General features: G+C 45.9%; 1 protein-coding gene and 1 long non-coding RNA gene across 5 annotated transcripts in view; one reads left to right on the forward strand and one right to left on the reverse strand.

Moving 5' to 3' along the window:
• Positions 1-565: 565 nt before the first annotated feature.
• Positions 566-7,056, reverse strand: LOC134983160 (uncharacterized). The gene is made up of 2 exons (XR_010191609.1): positions 6,908-7,056; positions 566-697 (listed from the first exon to the last, which is right to left on the reverse strand). It is a non-coding gene; the product is annotated as an uncharacterized LOC134983160 (long non-coding RNA).
• LOC134983158 (zinc finger protein OZF-like) overlaps positions 6,928-24,551 on the forward strand; it is a 45,424-nt gene continuing 27,800 nt past the window's right edge. Inside the window, exons 1-6 of one of the 4 annotated variants that reach the window (XM_063948912.1) lie at positions 6,928-7,240; positions 7,637-7,710; positions 8,449-8,589; positions 8,963-9,154; positions 9,289-9,412; positions 9,530-9,627. In XM_063948912.1, the coding sequence (XP_063804982.1) occupies positions 8,503-8,589; positions 8,963-9,154; positions 9,289-9,412; positions 9,530-9,627 (501 nt within the window). In that variant the 5' untranslated portion in view covers positions 6,928-7,240; positions 7,637-7,710; positions 8,449-8,502. The remainder of the gene's footprint in view (positions 7,241-7,636; positions 7,711-8,448; positions 8,590-8,962; positions 9,155-9,288; positions 9,413-9,529; positions 9,628-24,551) is intronic. The other 3 variants (XM_063948910.1, XM_063948911.1, XM_063948913.1) reach the window with 3 other exon arrangements.

The following is a 24,551-nucleotide window of genomic DNA, read 5'->3' on the forward strand; positions in this document are numbered from 1 at the left end:
CCGGCGGCAGCTGACTCCGTTGCCTCCCAGAGTTCTGCCTCTGGTGAGGTTTAATATCTCCTCAGTAATGTGATTTTTGTTCTCGCCCATCTTCCTTTAGACAGATGTATACGGTAACTCTGTCCTACAGATGGGGTAGGAACAGAGAACAAATTAGAGAAGGACATTATTATTATTATAAAAACCATAAGCAAGAGACACAGTTCTCTCTAGCTATATGGGTGCATGATGTGGATTCCCTCTGACTGCTTGCATAGGATCAGAACTGTGGCTCAGAACTGACTCAGGACACCGAGTACAACACAGAACTGCCAGGCAGCTGATTAGTGCTAGCTGTTCTTGTCTGTGCCCACCTTGTTCCACTGCGCATCCTTGCCTCCTGCCTGCTGCATGTTCTGTATGACACGTTATATATATTAAGTGTTATGCTCCCTACATCTTTGTTATTTGCGCTACTCCCCCGCTGTACAGTTCTCTGGACACCAGATTCTGCTCCACCCGTCTTATAGTAAGAAGGCACTGCAGCCTGCTCCACCTGAATTAAATTATCATCAGGACACCGCAGTCTACTCCATTTTTTATTTTATTTTTTAGTAACGATGCACTACAGCCTGCTCCACCTGTATCATATTATCATCAGGACACCATAGTCTGCTCCGCCTGTCTTATAGTAACAAGGCACTACAGTCTGCTCCACCTGTAAAATAATAGCACAGTATAGTTCAGAGTCCGCTCCACCGGTTGTATAACAACAATATGGCACCACAGTCTGCTCCAACTGTTGTAATGATATACACTACAGTATGCTCCACCTGCTATATTACTATGATTAGGACACTAATAATGAGAATTTACTTACCGATAATTCTATTTCTCGGAGTCCGTAGTGGATGCTGGGGTTCCTGAAAGGACCATGGGGAATAGCGGCTCCGCAGGAGACAGGGCACAAAAAGTAAAGCTTTAGGATCAGGTGGTGTGCACTGGCTCCTCCCCCTATGACCCTCCTCCAAGCCTCAGTTAGGATACTGTGCCCGGACGAGCGTACACAATAAGGAAGGATTTTGAATCCCGGGTAAGACTCATACCAGCCACACCAATCACACTGTACAACCTGTGATCTGAACCCAGTTAACAGTATGATAACAGCGGAGCCTCTGAAAAGATGGCTCACAACAATAATAACCCGATTTTTGTAACTATGTACAAGTATTGCAGATAATCCGCACTTGGGATGGGCGCCCAGCATCCACTACGGACTCCGAGAAATAGAATTATCGGTAAGTAAATTCTTATTTTCTCTATCGTCCTAGTGGATGCTGGGGTTCCTGAAAGGACCATGGGGATTATACCAAAGCTCCCAAACGGGCGGGAGAGTGCGGATGACTCTGCAGCACCGAATGAGAGAACTCCAGGTCCTCCTTAGCCAGGGTATCAAATTTGTAGGATTTTACAAACGTGTTTGCCCCTGACTAAGTAGCCGCTCGGCAAAGTTGTAAAGCCGAGACCCCTCGGGCAGCCGCCCAAGATGAGCCCACCTTCCTTGTGGAATGGGCATTTACATATTTTGGCTGTGGCAGGCCTGCCATAGAATGTGCAAGCTGAATTGTATTACACATCCAACTAGCAATAGTCTGCTTAGAAGCAAGAGCACCCAGTTTGTTGGGTGCATACAGGATAACAGCAAGTCAGTTTTCCTGACTCCAGCCGTCCTGGAACCTATATTTTCAGGGCCCTGACAACATCTAGCAACTTGGAGTCCTCCAAGTCCTTAGTAGGCGCAAGGCACCACAATAAGCTGGTTCAGGTGAAACACTGACACCACCTTAGGGAGAGAACTGGGGACGAGTCCGCAGCTCTGCCCTGTCCGAATGGACAACCAGATATGGGCTTTTTTGAGAAAAAAACCACCAATTTGACACTCGCCTGGCCCAGGCCAGGGCCAAGAGCATGGTCACTTTTCATGTGAGATGCTTCAAATCCACAGATTTGACTGGTTGTAAACCAATGTGATCTGAGGAATCCCAGAACTACGTTGAGATCCCACAGTGCCACTGGAGGCACAAAAGGGGGTTGTATATGCAATACTCCCTTGACAAACTTCTGGACTTCAGGAACTGAAGCCAATTCTTTCTGGAAGAAAATCGACAGGGCCGAAATTTGAACCTTAATGGACCCCAATTTGAGGCCCATAGACACTCCTGTTTGCAGGAAATGCAGGAATCGACCGAGTTGAAATTTCCTCGTGGGGCCTTCCTGGCCTCACACCACGCAACATATTTTCGCCCCATGTGGCGATAATGCTGTGCGGTCACCTCCTTCCTGGCTTTGACCAGGGTAGGAATGACCTCTTCCGGAATGCCTTTTTCCCTTAGGATCCGGCGTTCCACCGCCATGCCGTCAAACGCAGCTGCGGTAAATCTTGGAACAGACATGGTACTTGCTGAAGCAAGTCCCTTCTTAGCGGCAGAGGCCATAAGTCCTCTGTGAGCATCTCTTGAAGTTCCGGGTACCAAGTCCTTCTTGGCCAATCCGGAGCCATGAGTATAGTTCTTACTCCTCTACGTCTTATAATTCTCAGTACCTTAGGTATGAGAAGCAGAGGAGGGAACACATACACCGACTGGTACACCCACGGTGTTACCAGAACGTCCACAGCTATTGCCTGAGGGTCTCTTGACCTGGCGCAATACCTGTCCCGTTTTTTGTTCAGACGGGACGCCATCATGTCCACCTTTGGTATTTCCCAACGGTTCACAATCATGTGGAAAAACTTCCCGATGAAGTTTCCACTCTCCCGGGTGGAGGTCGTGCCTGCTGAGGAAGTCTGCTTCCCAGTTTCCATTCCCGGAATGAAACACTGCTGACAGTGCTATCACATGATTTTCCGCCCAGCGAAAAGTCCTTGCAGTTTTTGCCATTGCCCTCCTGCTTCTTGTGCCGCCCTGTCTGTTTACGTGGGCGACTGCCGTGATGTTTTTCCCACTGGATCAATACCGGCTGACCTTGAAGCAGAGGTCTTGCTAAGCTTAGAGCATTATAAAATTACCCTTAGCTCCAGTATATTTATGTGGAGAAAAATCTCCAGACTTGATCACACTCCCTGGAAATTTTTTCCTTGTGTGACTGCTCCCCAGCCTCTCGGGCTGGCCTCCGTGGTCACCAGCATCCAATCCTGAATGCCGAATCTGCGGCACTCTAGAAGATGAGCACTCTGTAACCACCACAGGAGAGACACCCTTGTCCTTGGATATAGGGTTATCCGCTGATGCATCTGAAGATGCGATCCGGACCATTTGTCCAGCAGATCCCACTGAAAAGTTCTTGCGTGAAATCTGCCGAATGGAATTGCTTCGTAGGAAGCCTCTTTTCCTGGTTTTAGGAGGTTCCTGACTAGCTCGGATAACTCCCTGGCTTTCTCTTCCGGGAGAAACACCTTTTTCTGGACTGTGTCCAGAATCATCCCTAGGCACAGCAGACGTGTCGTCGGGAACAGCTGCGATTTTGGAATATTTAGAATCCACCCGTGCTGTTGTAGCAGTATCCGAGATAGTGCTACTCCGACCTCCAACTGTTCCCTGGACTTTGCCCTTATCAGGAGATCGTCCAAGTAAGGGATAATTAAGACGCCTTTTCTTTGAAGAAGAATCATCATTTCGGCCATTACCTTGGTAAAGACCCGGGGTGCCGTGGACAATCCAAACGGCAGCGTCTGAAACTGATAGTGACAGTTCTGTACCACGAACCTGAAGTACCCTTAGTGAGAAGGGCAAATTTGGGACATGGAGGTAAGCATCCCTGATGTCCCGGGACACTATATAGTCCCCTTCTTCCTGGTTCGTTATCACTGCTCTGAGTGACTCCATCTTGATTTGAACCTTTGTAAGTGTTCAAATTTTTTAGATTTAGAATAGGTCTCACCTAGCCTTCTGGCTTCAGTACCACAATATAGTGTGGAATAATACCCCTTTCCTTGTTGTAGGAGGGGTAATTTGATTATCACCTGCTGGGAATACAGCTTGTGAATTGTTTCCCATACTGCCTCCTTGTCGGAGGGAGACCTTGGTAAAGCAGACTTCAGGAGCCTGCGAGGGGGAAACGTCTCGACATTCCAATCTGTACCCCTGGGATACTACTTGTAGGATCCAGGGGTCCTGTACGGTCCCAGCGTTATGCTGAGAGCTTGGCAGAAGCGGTGGAAGGCTTCTGTTCCTGGGAATGGGCTGCCTGCTGCAGTCTTCTTCCCTTTCTTCTATCCCTGGGCAGATATGACTCTTATAGGGACGAAAGGACTGAGGCTGAAAAGACGGTGTCTTTTTCTGCAGAGATGTGACTTAGGGTAAAAACGGTGGATTTTCCAGCAATTGCCGTGGCCACCAGGTCCGATGGACCGACCCCAAATAACTCCTCTTCCTTTATACGGCAATACACCTTTGTGCCGTTTGGAATCTGCATCACCTGACCACTGTCGTGTCCATAAACATCTTGTGGCAGATATGGACATCGCACTTACTCTTGATGCCAGAGTGCAAATATCCCTCTGTGCATCTCGTATATATAGAAATGCATCCTTTAAATGCTCTATAGTCAATAAAATACTGTCCCTGTCAAGGGTATCAATATTTTTAGTCAGGGAATCCGACCAAGCCACCCCAGCTCTGCACATCCAGGCTGAGGCGATCGCTGGTCGCAGTATAACACCAGTATGTGTGTATATACTTTTTATGATATTTTCCAGCCTCCTGTCAGCTGGCTCCTTGAGGACGGCCCTATCTATAGACGGTACCGCCACTTGTTTTGATAAGCGTGTGAGCGCCTTATCCACCCTAAGGGGTGTTTCCCAACGCGCCCTAACTTCTGGCGGGAAAGGGTATACCGCCAATAATTTTCTATCGGGGGGAACCCACGCATCATCACACACTTCCTTTAATTTATCTGATTCAGGAAAAACTACAGGTAGTTTTTTCACATCCCACATAATACCCTCTTTTGTGGTACTTGTAGTATCAGAAATATGTAACACCTCCTTCATTGCCCTTAACATGTAACGTGTGGCCCTAAAGGGAAATACGTTTGTTTCTTCACCGTCGACACTGAAATCAGTGTCCGTGTCTGTGTCTGTCGACCGACTGAGGTAAAAGGACGTTTTAACGCCCCTGACGGTGTTTGAGACGCCTGGACAGGTACTAATTTGTTTGCCAGCCGTCTCATGTCGCCAACCGACCTTGCAGCATGTTGACATTATCACGTAATTCCATAAATAAGCCATCCATTCCGGTGTCGACTCCCTAGAGAGTGACATCACCATTACAGGCAATTTGCTCCGCCTCCTCACCAACATCGTCCTCATACATGTCGACACACACGTACCGACATATAGCACACACACACAGGGAATGCTCTGATAGAGGACAGGACCCCACTAGCCCCTTGGGGACACAGAGGGAGAGTTTGCCAGCACACACCAAAGCGCTATATTTTACAGGGATAGCCTTATAATAAGTGCTCCCTTATAGCTGCTTTTATAAAATCACAATTTCGCCAAATTTTGCCCCCCCCTCTCTTGATTTAACCCTGTTTCTGTAGTGCAGTGCAGGGGAGAGCCTGGGAGCCTTCCTGACCAGCGGAACTGTGTGAGGAAATGGCGCTGTGTGCTGAGGAGATAGGCCCCGCCCCTTTTTCGGCGGGCTCGTCTCCCGCTCTTTAACGGATTCTGGCAGGGGTTAAATATCTACATATAGCCCCCGGAGGCTATATGTGAGGTATTTTATGCCAAAAAATAGGTTTACATTGCTTCCCAGGGCGCCCCCCCCCAGCGCCCTGCACCCTCAGTGACTGCCGTGTGAAGTGTGCTGAGAGCAATGGCGCACAGCTGCAGTGCTGTGCGCTACCTTAAGAAGACTGAGGAGTCTTCTGCCGCCGATTCTGGACCTTCTTCTCTTTTCAGCATCTGCAAGGGGGCCGGCGGCGAGGCTCCGGTGACCATCCAGGCTGTACCTGTGATCGTCCCTCTGGAGCTAATGTCCAGTAGCCAAAGAAGCCAATCCATCCTGCACGCAGGTGAGTTCACTTCTTCTCCCCTAAGTCCCTCGATGCAGTGATCCTGTTGCCAGCAGGACTCACTGTAAAATAAAAAACCTAAGCTAAACTTTTCTAAGCAGCTCTTTAGGAGAGCCACCTAGATTGCACCCTTCTCGGCCGGGCACAAAAACCTAACTGAGGCTTGGAGGAGGGTCATAGGGGGAGGAGCCAGTGCACACCACCTGATCCTAAAGCTTTACTTTTTGTGCCCTGTCTCCTGCGGAGCCGCTATTCCCCATGGTCTTTCAGGAACCCCAGCATCCACTAGGACGATAGAGAAAATAATAATAATTGTCAGTATCAGCTGATGTTACCAAGTATACCAATACTCCAATGCTAAGTTTGCCCATTTTATTGGTAGATGCTAGAATCAAGTGGGCTAAGGGACCTTTTCCGTAAGGGGGAGGAGTTACGACGCAAGGGGGAGGAGCTAGGCCAGCGGGATAGTTCCTCTACTATCCACGCCACCAACTATTACCTTTAGTAATTAGGTCGTGAGCGAAGCGGAGCGGAGCGAGCCACCGTGCCCGAAGCGTGGCGAGCGAAGCGAGCCCGCGAGGGTACTTTTCGGGTACCCTGTTCGCCCGTAGCTCCTCCCCCTGATGACGTAGCTCCTCCCCTCAATACGTCACAAGGTCCCTTCAGCCCCTCCGATATAGAACCAACCCATTATTATTACTCGAAGCCTGCAGAAAGCAACCACACTTCCGGTTAGGGCTGGGTAGTGTCCATGTCCATCGATGTCAACCACCGATGCTATGATCGATGATCAACCCATCGATGGCCATCCCCATAATTCCTACATATGTGTTGCGTCTGCTCTCCTGACCTCTGATTGGGCAGAGCGACGACAAATGGTTAGCCACGCCCCTCTCCCGCCCTCCTCTTCTGTCTAGTTGGTTGGCATCATTCGTATAGGGTAACGGCGTGCCCACGGTGTGCGTGGTGACGTCACCAGAGTTGAGCCCCCGTCTTTCGGTTTCCTTGGATACAGACGCTAGAGGAAATACATTTTCTCAGATGTTCACAGGCAGCTGTCCTTCATACCGGAGAGCGGACGGCCATTTTCTTGTGGTACTCATCATTTTCTGTAGGAAGGATATGGACCAAAAACACACACACAGATGCTGTCATTCTCCAGTCCTCATCTTTAACCAACCGGGTAAATATATAAGGCTACGTTTTATTTACTGCAGCACCACAGTGGGCTATTGTATGGCATACTTGCCTACCTGACCCTCTCCATGAGGGAGAAAATGCTCTGTTCCTGGACTTTCCTGGTAATGTATGATTGCCATCACCTGTGGTGAAACACCTTTCTTATCAATTACCTAGCTCACCACAGGTGATGGCAATCATACATTACCAGGAAAGTCCAGGAACAGAGCATTTTCTCCCTCATGGAGAGGGTCAGGTAGGCAAGTATGTTGTATGGTAGCAATGGGAGGTGGCATTGTGAGGCGAGGTGCTGGAAATATATGGCAATGTGCAGCAGATCCCAAGCTGTTATATAATAAATGCTCTGCTCCTGAATTTACCGCCCATCTTCCTATTTCAGGTGAATGGCCTGGACTCATCGCCTGCGTTTGACCAATGGGTTAGTGGAGCAGGAGTGCTCTGGGAGGACAAGCGGTAAGTCGGGAGCAGAGATTTGTGTAATGGGTCACGCTGGAGGGTCATGTGTATGGTAGCGAGTGCTATGTGGCTATGCGGTGACCTGATGATGTATTTTGTGGCATCAAGCTAATGTATGCACGCAAAGAGATTCAGTTTTCAATGGGTGTTACAGGGAGGTAACTAGGGGGGGAGAGTTGGCGGCAAGCCAGATGTGGGCGTGTCGTGTTCAGTGATGCAGGCACTGACTCCTCAGATGGCCATGTTCAGATGGCAAAATTTAACCTGCCCTCGGGTAGATGCAATCTTAGATGTTGCGACCGATGGTGCAACAATGGTGCATTATAGTACACTCCGCAATAGAATAGCGCTGCTACCATTGAACTTCTTAGCAGGCTGATAATCGGTTGCAGCATTTACACAAAGACGCAGACCCTATTCCGGAAATGGATGCAGTCATTTCCCAATAATTATTTCATTTCTCTAATTACTTACTACAAATTTCATTCTTTGCCTGTTCGTCACCTCTGAAATCTCACTTTTCCATACTATACGTACTGATCCCTATGTTCAGGCCGGACTGGCCATCTGACATTTCTGCCAAATGCCAGAAGGTCCTATGACCTCATGTGCCGGTCTGTAGAGACATCGGCTGGGCGAGCAGCTTCATATCCTAGTTCTTCAAGAAACATATATGCAATAATAATTTATTCTACACAGCTGTTTAATGTATTTAGTTTTATTCTCTGTTCCTAGATAAAGCAGTGAAGTCGCGTCATAGTCATTCCCACTTAAAGGGAAAGGGCCCATATGACAGACCCGATGGCCCAGGACATTCACATAACTGAGAGGATATTAAGTCTCACCTTCGAGATCATCTACCTGCTGAGTGGAGAGGTGAGTTAGTCTATGACTGTCACAGGGACATCACTTGTTTATATTTATAAATCAGAGATGAGAGATTCTGGGACTGTCAATGTGACGTCACTCTTCTGTCTATTAATAAAATGAGGACCTAATTTTTGAAGTAAAGGATTCTGGGAGTATTACGGTGACACACTCTAAACTCACCCACTACAACCAATGTACTCTAGATACAATAAGTGAGGTGTTATAACTCCACTGGGAAATGCATTAGCTCTGTGTTTGTTACATGAGTAAGACATCTGAGAAGGTGATCAGTGTCAGGAGCTAATGTCTATATATTTCCTTCATGTGAGACAGATCTTTTTGTACTCATAATGTTGTTTCTTTCTTTTTCAATACACAGGATTACACAGTAGTGAAGAAGACATCAGGTGAGTGTGTGACATCCAGCAACCGTCCCCGTGTGTCAGGAGGACTGAGCAGTACCCAGAGCCCCATCACGGTGCCTCCACCTCACTCACTGATACATGAGAGGCACAATGACCAGAAGATCCTGGAACTTACCAACAAGATCATTCATCTGCTGACTGGAGAGGTGACTGCTGGGAATGGGGCATTATACAGTAACACCAGGGGATGTGTCTGGAGAGGTGACTGCTGGGAATGGGACATTATACAGTAACACCAGGGGATGTGTCTGGGTGATGACTGTGTCATTGTGTGTGTCAGGTTCCTATAAGGTGTGAGGATGTTACTGTCTATTTCTCCATGGAGGAGTGGGAGTATATAGAGGAACACAGGGGTCTGTACAAGGACGTGATGATGGAGAATCACCGGCCCCTCACATCACTGGGTAAGAGGAGACTGTCATGTATTGTAATGGAGAGAGCAGCTATGGGGGCCACCTAGATACACGTCATCTGATAAACCCATATATACAGTGTACTCAGTCACTGTGTGTCTCCTACAGTTGGGGCCAGTAACAGGAATACCCCAGAGAGATGTCCCCGTCCTCTTTATTCCCAGGATCATACAGAGGAGAATCCTAGTGTCCCACAGGAGGATCAGGTCGGTGGCATTGGGGGTCTCATCAAGCACCAAAGTACTTTATACTCTGTAGAAACATGTGTGGATCTTATTACTGATTTCTCTAATGTCCTAGTGTATGCTGGGGACTCCGTAAGGACCATGGGGATAGACGGGCTCCGCAGGAGACATGGGCACTTTAAGAAAGAATTTAGGTTCTGGTGTGCACTGGCTCCTCCCTCTATGCCCCTCCTCCAGACCTCAGTTTGATACTGTGCCCAGACGAGCTGGGTGCTTTTCAGTGAGCTCTCCTGAGTTTGCTGAGAGAAAGTATTTTGTTAGGTTTTTTATTTTCAGGGAGCTCTGCTGGCAACAGACTCCCTGCATTGTGGGACTGAGGGGAGAGAAGCAGCCCTACTCTCTGAAGCTAGGTCCTGCTTCTTAGGCTACTGGACACCATTAGCTCCAGAGGGATCGTACGCAGGATCTCACCCTCGCCGTCCGATCCCAGAGCCGTGCCGCCGTCCCCCTTGCAGAGCCGGAAGACAAAAGCCGGGTGAGTATGAGAAGCAAACCTAAGGAGGTGATGGAGCAAATGTGTGTGTGTGTGTGTGTGTGTGTGTGTGTGTGTGGTGTCTCCGTCGACAACGCCGACACCTGATTGGATATGTGAAATTAAGTGCTGAGGTAAATTGATTGCACAAAAGATTAGAGAACAGACAGTGAATCTACACAGGTCTGTCCCTATGTCGCAGAGGCCTTCAGAGTCTCACAATGCTCACTATCCAAAATAATAGACACTGATATCGACACGGAGTCTGACTCCAGTGTCGACTACGATAATGCAAAGTTACAGCCAAAACTGGCAGAAAAGTATTCAATATATGATTATTGTAATAAAAGTTGTTTTGCATATCACTGATGACTCATCTGTCCCTGACACGAGGGTACACATGTTTAAGGGGAAGAAAGCTGAGGTAAATTTCCCTCCTCTCATGAAGAAAAAGAGCGGGAATCTCCAGACAAGAATCTGCAGCTTCCCAAAAAGAATTCTCAGGGAGTATCCTTTCCCTACTAGGGCCAGGATACAATGGGGAATCTTCCCCTAGAGTGGACAAAGCCTTGTCACGTTTACCCAAAAGGTAGCGCTGACTTAACAGCTATCCTCAGGGATCCTGCAGATAGCTTGCAGTAAAAGTACTTTGAAGTCCATTTACACACATGCTGGTACACTACTCAGACCGGCGATTGTGTCGGCATGGGTTTATAGTGCTGTAGCAGCGTGGACAGATGCCTTATCAGCGGAGATTGAAACCCTAGATAAGGATACCATGGTATTGACCCTAGTATATACATATATATATATATATATATATATAACATGCCCAAAGAGACATTAGTCTACTGGGTTCTAGAGTCAACGCTGACAAAGCCTGCTGGATTGCTTTATCGTATAAACAACCCTTTATGAGGTCTAAGAACACTGTACGCTGAATGCGTGAGAAGTACCGTAAAGGTACGCTATTTGCGTATCGATCGCTTAGCCGTGATCGAGACGCTCAGGCGTCACGTTTACTCACGAGTAAATGATCACAGGCAGGCACGCTATTGGCTATAGACAAACGTAATGCTTCGCTATGGCGTAGCGGACGCTTGAGACCACGAGGAGGTCACCAGCGGCGCAGACGCTCACAACGCTAAACCTTGATATCTATACCTTTTATCAAAGTAATACACAGAATACCTTAATGTGAATACAGGGTGTAAGTGCAACCTTGTGTAACCTGACTAACTACAAAGCTGCTTGAGCGTCACCGACGCTCAAGTGAACACTTAACACTATGAGAAAAATACACAGATACTTGATTAGTGTCCAAAGCCTATTAACTGTATTATAACTATTATACTTGCAAAAAGGAATCACAGTACAAAAGATACACTACAATATAACAGAGACTTCCTAACCAAAATAGCTACACTAGAAATACAATACAATACCAATCTAATACAATACAATACAATACTAGTCAAGGGGAGATATGGGAGAAAAGAGAAGGGAGAGAGAGAGAGAGACGGAGAGAGAGAGAGAGAGATGGAGAGAGATGAGAGAAAGAGAGAGAGAGAGAGAGATGAGAGAAATGGCTCACAGAAAGACAATGATTACGGAGAGAAACTTACGCACAAGGGTAACGATCGCAAGCGCTTCTGGACAGCCAGCTTCCCGATTATCAGCAATGAGAACCGTTTGATGAGAAGTGCCAGCTGGATGCCACAGGCCCGTCTTTTATGCTACTCACACAATGCAATCTAATGGTCCCTACAATCTCATTGTCCATTGGACGCAGGAATTCGGCTTCGCATTATAACAAAGGTCATAGGTTGATTCATACAGGTGGGCTGTATCAGTGGTCTTGGTTATGCAAAACCATGGGTGATAACTAACACATTCCTGTCTTCTGGAGAGCTATTGTTTGGCGAATACAAAACAGAATCCTGTCTGGGTTCTGTTCTATATTCATGATGTCCACTTTCAGTTGAGACAATGACATCTCAGCCCTCATTCTCCTGTATACAAATCCAGCCCCATTTGTAAACACAGGTGTTGGCCCTCCTCATTGAGTCTCAAAGCTCAGTGTAATTAAAGACTATTGTACTCCGTCTGCGGGAAAGATACTGATTTGGAGTACAATTGATCTTCAATTACTATTCCGGTGCTTACCTTATGCATGTAAAGTTATGAGGCCCTCCCAACATGCAAACTATTGTTTGGGGGATCTCTGAGGTCAAAGAGCCATTTGAGACCCACTGATACCTGTCTCCACTGTTCAGGTGCATGACTAAGTAAGAACAAATAATAATAAATGGACATAACTTCTTATGTCCATAACTATTCGCACGAGCGATTAATACGCTCCAAACCAACACCGGAATATTGCTATTTAAATACCCTTCCGATGGGTACCAAACACTGCTGTATGATTCCTGTTAGACCCTTCCTACAATACAAAGAGGGATTCCTCCGTTCAGGGACATTCTATATTAACCAAACTTTCAGAATCTATCAAAGGGACCATGGTCTACAAACTACATTAATTGTGAAAATATGTAACGATTGGGTCGCACGCTACGACTACATACTCCTTACCGTAAATACGCATACCGATGCGAGCGGGTGCACGCATCAGCGGGTATGCGCTATCACGGGAAAGCGCACGCATGCGCAGCGCGGACCAGCGTGAGGTGCAAATATGGCAGCGTGTATAGGGATATTTTTCTGACTTTGACAGTCCACCCTTTGGCAGTCAATAATAACTGCCACCTTCAAAACATTTCAAAAAGGAGAAAAATATAAGTCAGGGGTTAATTCATTTCCATGGTTGGGTAAGGAAGAAGAGAGGAGTAGGTGTGAAGAGGGTATGACCTAGTGAGATAGCAGAAGTATGTGTGTATGAGTCCATGTTTGGAGGGTCATGTATCATCGTGCCGTACGTGTGGTAAATCAAGCTTCGAGGTATTGCGAAGTATACATTTGAATTCCTTCTTATCCCGTGGTACAGGTCTGTGGATGGGCTGTCAAACTTTACCGAGCTCTTTTCGGCTTTTGAACAAAATGGGGAGCACATTTTAGTTGATGATACATGAATGGGGGAATATGTGATTGCTGATATCTGTGCCTGTATTCCCTATACTATGTGTGTCATTACCTGAGGGTTGTAGAAATGAAGAAAAGACATAATTACGGTAAATGCGGGGGTATTCTATGTCAGGGAAATGTACATCTGTTGTTGAAGTTTTGTTCGGTATCTGTTGAGAGTCGTCTTCTTTGCGCTGTATTGCTCCTTGGGCATGAGCAAATAGCTTTGTCAGTGCCATCAGATTTACAAAAAATGTTGGGCTAGCGTGAGTTTAAAAATACTAGGGAAACTGGGGATCCATGGCAAAGTTCATCAAATGTCCATTTCTCAAGTGGTCAAAACTTCATCTTTGGTGCTTGTCTGTTGTCTGTATAGCGTCTCGTCAACTTCCTCGTCCAAGGGGGTCTTTGTATCTTGGGGAAAAGCAGGAAAACAGGTGAAAGAAACGGACCGTATAATCGCATTTTTCATCACATCCTGGTTTCTATCATTGGGTCATAAATCAAATCCAGGTTAATTACAGTTTCCTCACTCCTCAAGCTCATCACTTTTGTACTTTGTTTGCACCTCATTAAAGCCTGCCCGCATCTAAATATCAATCCAATAGATATAACAACACCTAAAATACATAGGAGAAACTTTCCAACATCCATTATGACTCCTTGAGCCCAGTCTCCTAAACCAGAGAACCAATTTCGCGGGTTCAACCATGACACCCAACCAGTCAGCTCATTACCTACAGCAGCAAGGGTGAGATTGTGTTTTCGACGAAATTCCCACTTCAATTGGAGAATATCGTCCATCTTTTGGTCTATGACCTCTACCGGATCCTCGGTGCTATTTGTGATATACGTGCAACACTTTATGCCGTACTGTGTTGCCAATGTAACACAATATCCGCCTGTTACTGCTGTAAGATAATTAAGAACCATCCTATGCTGAACTAGTTCTGTTTTATAAGCTTGAAGTTCTCTTCCAGTGTATCTGAACGTGTCATCATACATTTCAGTGATATTATCTAACAAATTGGCGAGTGCGGAAATGTATCTATAATTCATCACTCCCCGAGCGGTGCGAGTGAAATCTAACGCTACCAGAACCTGAATCCCGGTGGATTCATGGATTAAATCAGAGGCCGGATGCTCTAACCTTTCTGACAGTTGTCTTTTAACTCGGTGCTCGTAATGAGTGTGAGTATAAGGAGCTTGGGCACCACGGTGTATGTCCTTCATTTTGTCATGTGTAACAGTCATCACTTCAGGCAATACTTTTCCAATATAACACAATCCTTCAGAGTTTGGGGCAAGCCACTTGTACGCCTTTCTCCCGCATATGAAATATGCATCATCGGGGAGAACATATGGGACGGAGAAGGACATTACCATATTACAAACCTTCCAGGTGAAATCTCCTGACCCTAATTCTTCCATCTGCTTAATGCACGTATCAGACTGTACGATATGTGCACAGTATCCTGGTGATACTTCTCCAACTCTAGTAATTCTATTTCCTAGGGTGTATCTATACCGGAAAGATTTTCCTCTACTGGCTATGTGGCGTACAAGCTCTGTATCTGTAGGCATTCTATCTGCTCTATGCGAGAAGGTCATGGTTAAGTTGCTCCATGACACTTCCCAATTTCCCGGCTTTCGGGGATTGGAGATGTTGAAACATAAGAGGGACCTATCCACATGGTATTGGTGGAGCTTCAAACTAGGAGGGCTGGAGATATTAAACCTCCTGTCCACCGGTCTCCCACCATTTAGCTCAAGTACCTCCCCTACCGTTAAAGGAAATGGTACTAGCCCTGATTTACTATGACCCTGAGGTACTTGAGAGCATACCCAACAATCTGTTTTATTTAACACACTACCCACTAAGGAGTGATAGTCACTCAATGGATGCCGGTCCATATGGATATTAAAACTGGATTGGCATTATAGTTACAGAGCCTACAGATACAGTTTTCTTTTTTAACTAACAATCCTTCAAAGAAAATGTTTACAGATAACATGGTTGTTAGATCGTGCCCGGTACTCGCCTTTGCTTGGTGATTGGGTTGCTATTGGAAATTTACACCTCCGTCTCAGTCATCAGGACCTTTCTGGATCCTTTCTCGACCTCACTGGTACTCTCACCGAAACAGACTGCTCTGGTCAACATCATGGTTAACGGAAAAATCCATATCACAGTCTCTTGGGGCAAGTCCATCTTACAGGAGGAGAAAAGAAGAAATTTGTAAAGGGGGTATAAGAAAACAGTTTGAGGGGGAGAGAACTTGTTACGATAATAAGTTCTCTCGTCTTGTTGTTCTTCTTGTTCTGCTGTCCTCTCAAGGGTGCTGTCTCTCAGTCTTCCAAACGAACATTCTGGTGATGCAATATTCCTTCCCAACCGACGATCTTTCTGTAAGGAGCAAAAATCTGGCATTACCATTGGTCCAACTGAGGGGTGACATAGCATCTTTAAACCATGGAAACATGAGTGGGAAGAAAGAGACAACAAAAAAAAACAAAAGAGATAGAGAACAATTCATGTGCATATATACATTACATAACTCGACAATAACCATCAATAAGAAAAGAGAAACAAAGCATTTTTAAACATTGTCAACATTAAGAAAACATTGTTAGCATTAGAAAAACATTGTCAGACTTATTAGGCTGTCATATCTATGTGTCTAATGGTCTCCTTGAGCAGTCCCTCCCCACCAGCACCTGCATTACTCCACTGTCTGTATCTGGCCAGAAATACATTGTGGCGGAGGTCATGCTGGGGTTTGGTAGACTTCTGCAAGGACCAAGTGGATATGCAATGTGTGAATTCTTACCGCTACTAGTCAGAGATGGGGATAGAGAGAGAGAGAAAAAACATTTTTCACAAATACATTTACAACTTTTCACCTGGTCATTCCTGTGTCTTCAGTGAATGACCTCCCACTTTATTAACCGTTACCTCAGGCTTACCATCAGTTCTAATGTTCACCTTTCCTGACTACATATCATGAGTGTGGGCCAAAATTCTTCCTGTCGGATCTCTGATTATAATTTGGTGTGTCCTTACTTTGCTCATTTATTGGTCTAGGGGGTCTAACTTTATGTGGGCTGTTATGCCTGCAATCTCTTGCATAATGGCCTTCCTTCTGGCAATTATAGCAAATCCTGGGCTTCCTCCACGTGTCAATGACCTGAGGTTTTGGTTGATTTGATGCCTCCTCAAACGCTCGGATGCTCATCATCATCAACCGTTTCCCCTGTTCTTCCCTGATTCCTTGGATTTCATGATTATGGTGTTGTCTTTCTCTTGATCTACAATCTCTTGCAAAGTGTCCCTTTTTATGACAATTGTAACAGACTTCCATATCTGGATTTCTCGCAGGGGTGTGGGGCTTTTGTTGGGGTGGTCTTGTGGTTAGGGCCTGTATATTTGCTGCCATTAACTTATCTCTTAGTGACTCTCTGTATCTGGTGATATTCTGATCATGATTAATGACGGCCTCTCTTAGTGCGGTCACCGAGATATCTCTCCAGTTTGGGTTGGTGGTCTGTACCTTTGTTTTTAATTCATCCTTTAAACCATTCATTAATACCTTAACCGCTATTCCTTTATGTTGTGCATTTGTCTTGATGTCTGCGATCCCAGTGTTTCTAGCCATTATTTGCAGTGCTCGATTGAAATAATTAGAAACATTTTCCCTTTCGTTTTGCCTTTATGGAGAAAATGTCATTCCACTTGACAGCGGCTGGGAAATATATTCCTAACTGTCGGTTAATCTGCCTAATACATTCCTGATTGTGTTCCTCCATACAAGGTACCTCCGTGTCTAATTTACAATCAGCAATGAATTTTGCAGGGTCAACACTGGAGGGCAAACATGCCCTCAGCACTGTCCGCCACTCTTGGTTGGTGGGTTCTGTGGCGTTTCCTAGTTCTTTAATAAACCTTTGACATTTGGCTAGATTTTTCCTAGGATCAGGAAATTCAGACATAATTGATCTCAATTCGGTCCGGGACCAGAGACAGTGCATTGCACTGTCCTTGACGGGAATGATTCCCTGATCGTCAGTCTTCCCATTGGGGACTGAGATCACCCTGGCCAGATCGAACTCAGTTACATCATCTTGTGTTGGTCTTACATTTTGGGGTACATCTGTTTGTGCGTGATATGAAACATTGTACGTACCTGTGGACACGACCTCACCTGACCCTCCGTTAGGGGGTTTGATTATTGCCTTTACCAATTTGGTCGCGTCCACCTGGATGGCTTTTGTGATGGTTGCTGGAAGAGGTGCTGACATCGTTCTGGGCTCACTTTCTTGTTTGTATTCCTGAGGGAAGTTTGACATGGGGTGCAACTTGCATAGGTTAATAGTTGTACATTCAACAATATTACAATAATCATTGTTACATTTATTACACTTATTCTTATAATCTATATTACAGTTGCTAAGAGCGTTTTTATTGTTCCACCTTGTGCTTTTCTCCGCAACCACAATCCTCCCTGCTGCCATATCTCTCCCCTCAAGATAAGAGTCAGAAAAGTCAATTGAATCTCTTTGTAATTCACCTTCCTGTTGCCATAACTGCAAATAATCATAATGTTTACTTCGTCTCTTTGTTGGTTCAATGAGACATATCCTCCTCCTTAAATTTTGTAACACTTTTGGGCTAAAGCTGCCTATATTTGGGAACTTCTCCCCATCATGTACAGTCATTCTCTCCCATTCATCACATAAAACTTCAGCGTGATTTCCATATTTCTCACACATCACATATCGTGCCGACCCGACTGGCCGGTTCCCTAAATCAACCCGAACCGAGGTTGATCGCCCCCTACCTGAACAACTGGCCCCCATAATCTGCAGGTGTTGCTTATTCCTCCTTGGATCTTTATATCAAGGTTTTCAGCGAACCCTTACAAACAAACCAAGATGTCCTGGGCAGGCTGGCGGTGGCGGTTTACCAAGTACCCCACTCACTTCTCGCCCACGTTGGCCAGTACTGCAATCACTGTATCCAGAGCTGCTGTACCCAACTCAGGGCCCCTGTGAACCTTTATTTACTGGGGCGCGTTCCCCAGCAAGTATTGGTTGTTGGATAGTTCCTGAGTGACCAGCGAACCTCCCTTCCAAAAATAAAAAATTACACAAATCACGTCAGAATGTACAAATAGCGTTTATGACCTTTGTACGCAAAATGATACTGGTCAGGTTTACTAATGCACACAATGACGTGCGGTACAATCGTTCAGTACATAAGACTACTTCTTATGTACAGAGAGATCAATGGAATCGAAAATTTCGGCTGCGAATTCCTTCAGCCAGAGCTTATATGGCCTATATGGGTTCTGCACCAACACCCCCCGGGGTTGTGCCTCTTCTCTCTATAGCGGACTTCTTTGTACCTGTTACCTTATGACCTCCTGGTCTGTTACCGTCTGTTAATGACCTCCTGGTCTGTTATCGTCTGTTAATGACCTCCTGGTCTGTTATGGTCCGCTATACTCTAATGCTCAAATATTATTTAACCAAGGATGCCTCCCTAGCCACCGTATATGTCACTTACACGTATGTTCCTTGACGAGTACCCGACTTTCCTTTTGGTTCAACCTCTAAGTTATATAGCTTATGTAATAATAAAAACACACTCACTCACCACATGTACACTTTTGCTTCTATTTCTATTTCTGCGCAGAAATTTTCTTTAGCCCAGCTGTGTTACCAATTAGGAGCAGGATCTGTTAAACTAAATTTCAGATTTCCAAAAATAGACTTGCGTTATTTACCGCGTCGCGTTATCTACCGCTTTGCGCTAATTATCGCTTTATCGTGACTTGAGCTACGTGGGCGTAACCGGACGCTACGTTGCGTAATGAACGCTGCGTGCGTCGGCCTTTGGATTGCGTACGCTAGTCTTTGTTAGAGACACGTGTACGCAAAACAAAGATCCACCGTAACACAATATACTTTTATCAATGTAAACGATCCCTGATCATCTACCGCGTACCCCACTGGCTTTGCCTTATCTCCCAGGCAAACCTGTGTGTTTGTCTACACTTTTAACTATTACCTCTATTCTTAAACTATGAAATAACAGCAAGTCTCTTTTAGCACTTTTCTTTCAACTATAAAACTGGCAAACAGGATAGTGATATACGAAAAATGAAATACACAGATGGAAAAGAAATGCAGATATATATATGTATGCGTGCGTATATACGCAAGACAGAAGAAAAATAAACAGTTTTTTTTAAAAAAACACAAGCGTTTTGTTCTTACCTCTGGTTCCCGGATTCCTTCAGCACTCTTTATCTAAGCAAAGCAGACGCTTATCCCGTCAGCACTGCGAGACAACCTCCCGCCCTTTGCTGAGGGATAATGTCTGCTGATCTACCTAGTGCAGATATGTGAAGGACTGGACGGCCCCCAATTGACAAAGCCTGCTGGATTGCTTTATCGTATAAACAACCCTTTATGAGGTCTAAGAACACTGTACGCTGAATGCGTGAGAAGTACCGTAAAGGTACGCTATTTGCGTATCGATCGCTTAGCCGTGATCGAGACGCTCAGGCGTCACGTTTACTCACGAGTAAATGATCACAGGCAGGCACGCTATTGGCTATAGACAAACGTAATGCTTCGCTATGGCGTAGCGGACGCTTGAGACCACGAGGAGGTCACCAGCGGCGCAGACGCTCACAACGCTAAACCTTGATATCTATACCTTTTATCAAAGTAATACACAGAATACCTTAATGTGAATACAGGGTGTAAGTGCAACCTTGTGTAACCTGACTAACTACAAAGCTGCTTGAGCGTCACCGACGCTCAAGTGAACACTTAACACTATGAGAAAAATACACAGATACTTGATTAGGGTCCAAAGCCTATTAACTGTATTATAACTATTATACTTGCAAAAAGGAATCACAGTACAAAAGATACACTACAATATAACAGAGACTTCCTAACCAAAATAGCTACACTAGAAATACAATACAATACCAATCTAATACAATACAATACAATACTAGTCAAGGGGAGATATGGGAGAAAAGAGAAGGGAGAGAGAGAGAGAGACGGAGAGAGAGAGAGAGAGATGGAGAGAGATGAGAGAAAGAGAGAGAGAGATAGGGAGAGAGATGAGAGAAATGGCTCACAGAAAGACAATGATTACGGAGAGAAACTTACGCACAAGGGTAACGATCGCAAGCGCTTCTGGACAGCCAGCTTCCCGATTATCAGCAATGAGAACCGTTTGATGAGAAGTGCCAGCTGGATGCCACAGGCCCGTCTTTTATGCTACTCACACAATGCAATCTAATGGTCCCTACAATCTCATTGTCCATTGGACGCAGGAATTCGGCTTCGCATTATAACAAAGGTCATAGGTTGATTCATACAGGTGGGCTGTATCAGTGGTCTTGGTTATGCAAAACCATGGGTGATAACTAACACATTCCTGTCTTCTGGAGAGCTATTGTTTGGCGAATACAAAACAGAATCCTGTCTGGGTTCTGTTCTATATTCATGATGTCCACTTTCAGTTGAGACAATGACATCTCAGCCCTCATTCTCCTGTATACAAATCCAGCCCCATTTGTAAACACAGGTGTTGGCCCTCCTCATTGAGTCTCAAAGCTCAGTGTAATTAAAGACTATTGTACTCCGTCTGCGGGAAAGATACTGATTTGGAGTACAATTGATCTTCAATTACTATTCCGGTGCTTACCTTATGCATGTAAAGTTATGAGGCCCTCCCAACATGCAAACTATTGTTTGGGGGATCTCTGAGGTCAAAGAGCCATTTGAGACCCACTGATACCTGTCTCCACTGTTCAGGTGCATGACTAAGTAAGAACAAATAATAATAAATGGACATAACTTCTTATGTCCATAACTATTCGCACGAGCGATTAATACGCTCCAAACCAACACCGGAATATTGCTATTTAAATACCCTTCCGATGGGTACCAAACACTGCTGTATGATTCCTGTTAGACCCTTCCTACAATACAAAGAGGGATTCCTCCGTTCAGGGACATTCTATATTAACCAAACTTTCAGAATCTATCAAAGGGACCATGGTCTACAAACTACATTAATTGTGAAAATATGTAACGATTGGGTCGCACGCTACGACTACATACTCCTTACCGTAAATACGCATACCGATGCGAGCGGGTGCACGCATCAGCGGGTATGCGCTATCACGGGAAAGCGCACGCATGCGCAGCGCGGACCAGCGTGAGGTGCAAATATGGCAGCGTGTATAGGGATATTTTTCTGACTTTGACAACGCTATGTCGATTTCTGCTAGAAGTGTCCTGTTGAACATGCAATGGACAGGTGATGCCGACTAAAGGAGGCATATGGAAGGTTTACCTTACAAGGCTGAGGAATTGTATGGAGAAGAGCTCTCGGACCTGGTCTCCACAGCTATAGCTGGTAATTCTCATCTTTTGCCTTATTTTCCCTCACAGTCTAAGAAAGCACGACATTATCAAATGCAGTCCTTTCGGTCGCAGAATAACAAAAAAGTACGAGGAGCGTCCTTTATTACCAGAGCTAAGGGTACAGGGCACAGCTAGTTCCCAGGAACAGAAGTCCTCCCCGGCCTCTACTACATCCAACGCATGACGCTGGAGCTCCGCTATGGAAGTCCGCCCCAGTGGGAGCACGTCTTCGACTCTTCAGCCACATCTGAGTTCACTCACAGGTGGTTCCCGGGGCAATAAAAAATTGTTTCTCAGGGTTACAAGCTGAATTCGAAAGGTGCCTCCTCGCCGGTTTTTCCTTATCGGACCTACTGGTTTCTCCCCCAGGAAGGGAGATAATATTAAATACAATTCACACATTGTATCTCCAACAGGTGGTGCTCAAGGTTCCCCTCCTGCAACAAGGAAGGCGATATGACTCAACCTTGGCTGGAGTCCCGAAACCGTACGGTTCGGTCAGACCTATTTTTAAAAATTTAAATCTCTGAACCTATACTGGAAAAGGTTCAGATTTAAAGTGGAATCGCCCAGAGCGATCATCGCCAGTCTGGAAGGGGGGGATTTGATGGTGTATCTAAACATAAAGGCTGCATACCTTCATGTTCCCATTTATCCACCCCATCAGGCGTACCTGACGATTATGGTACAGGACTGTCATTACCAATGTCAGGGTAATTGGCGGAAATAATGGTGCTCCTACGCAAGCAGGGAGTCACAGTTGTCCCATACTTGGACGATCTCCTAATAAGGGCGAGATCAAAAGAGCAGTTGTTGAACAGCGTGTCACTTTCGCTGAAGGTGTCACAGCAACACGGCTGGATTCTCAATTTCCCGAGGTCACAGTTGGTTCCTATAACTCGTCTGCCCTTCTTGGGTATGTTTCTGGATACAGATCAGAAATGGGTTTACCTTCAGATAGAGAAGGCCCAGGAACTCATGCCTCTGGTCAGGCACCTATTGAAACCAAGACAGGCGTCAGTGCGTCACTGCACTCGAGTCCTGGGAAAAACATTCCCTTTAGCAGGTTCCATGCGAGGACTTTCCAATGGGACCTACTGGACAAGTGGTCCGGGTCACATCTACAGATTCATCAGTTGATCACCCTATCCTCCAGGGCTAGGGTATCTCTCCTGTGGTGGCTGCAAAGTGCTCACCTTCTAGAGGGCCGCAGATTCGGCATTCAGGACTAGATCCTGGTGACCACGTACGTGAGCCTCCGAGGCTGGGGAGCAGTCACACAGGGAAGAAATTTCCAAGGTCTTTGGTCAAGTCAAGAGACTTGTCTTCACATCAACATATTGGAACTAAGGGCCATATACAACGCCCTAAGTCAAGCGGAGACCTTTCTTCGCGACCAACCGGTTCTGATCCAGTCAGACAACGTCACCGCAGTAGCTCATGTAAACCGCCAAGGCGGCACAAGGAGCAGAGTGGCGATGGCGAAAGCCACCAGAATTCTTCGCTGGGCGGAGAATCATGTAAGAGCACTGTCAACAGTGTTCATTCCGGAAGTGAACAACTGGGAAGCAGACTTCCTCACCAGACATACGTCCTGGAGAGTGGAGACTTCATCAGGAAGTCTTCGCACAGATTGCAGTTCGGTGGGGACTGCCACAGATAGACAGGATGGCGTCCTGCCTCAACAAAAAGCTGCAGAGTTATTGCGCCTGGTCAAGAGACCCTCAGGCAGTAGCGGTAGACGCCCTAGTGACACCGTGGGTGTTCCAGTCAGTCTATATATTTCCTCCTCTTCCTCTCATACCCAACGGTTGAGAATAATAAGAAAAAGGAGGAGTGAGAACAATCCTCATTGTTCCAGATTGGCCACGAAGGATCTGGTATCCGGATCTGCAGGAAATGCTTACAGAAAATCCGTGGCCTCTTCCTCTAAGGCAGGACCTGTTGCAACAGGGCCCATGTCTGTTCCAAGACTTACCGCGGCTGCGTTTGACGGCATGGCGGTTGAACGCCGGATCCTAGCGGAAAAAGGCATTCCGGATGAGGTCATTCCTATGCTGATAAAGTCTAGGAAGGACGTGACATCTTAACATTATCACCGTATATGGCGAAAATATGTTTCTTGGTGTGAGGCCAGGAATGCTCCTACGGAAGAATTCCATCTGGGCCGTTTCCTTCACTTCCTACAAACTGGAGTGAATTTGGGCCTAAAACTTAGGCTCCATTAAGGTTCAGATTTTGGCCCTATCCATTTTCTTTCACAAAGAGTTGGCTTCTCTACCAGAAGTTCAGACGTTTGTAAAAGGAGTGCTGAGTATTCAGCCTCTTTTTGTGCCTCCGGTGGCACCTTGGGATCTTAACGTGGTGTTAAGTTTCCTAAAGTCACACTGGTTTGAACCACTTAGAACGGCGGGGTTAAAATATCTCACGTGGAAGGTGGTCATGTTATTAGCCTTGGCTTCGGCTAGACGTGTGTCAAAATTAGCGGCTTTGTCACATAAAAGCCCCTATCTGGTTTTCCATATGGATAGAGCAGAATTGCGGACCCGTCCACAATTTCTGCCGAAAATGGTTTCATCTTTTCATATGAACCAGCCTATTGTGGTGCCTGTGGCTACTCGTGACTTGGAGGATTCCGAGTTGCTTGATGTGGTCAAGGCTTTGAAGGTTTATGTAGCCAGAACTGCTAGGGTCAGGAAAACAGAGTCACTGTTTATCCTGTATGCATCCAACAAGATTGGTGCTCCTGCTTCAAAGCAAACTATTGCTCGCTGGATCTGTAACACAATTCAGCAGGCTCATTCTGCGGCTGGATTGCCGTTACCAAAATCAGTTAAGGTCCATTCCACTAGGAAGGTGGGCTCTTCTTGGGCGG

The sequence above is a fragment of the Pseudophryne corroboree genome (assembly GCF_028390025.1).
Source record: "Pseudophryne corroboree isolate aPseCor3 chromosome 3 unlocalized genomic scaffold, aPseCor3.hap2 SUPER_3_unloc_1, whole genome shotgun sequence".
Lineage (NCBI taxonomy): Eukaryota > Metazoa > Chordata > Amphibia > Anura > Myobatrachidae > Pseudophryne > Pseudophryne corroboree.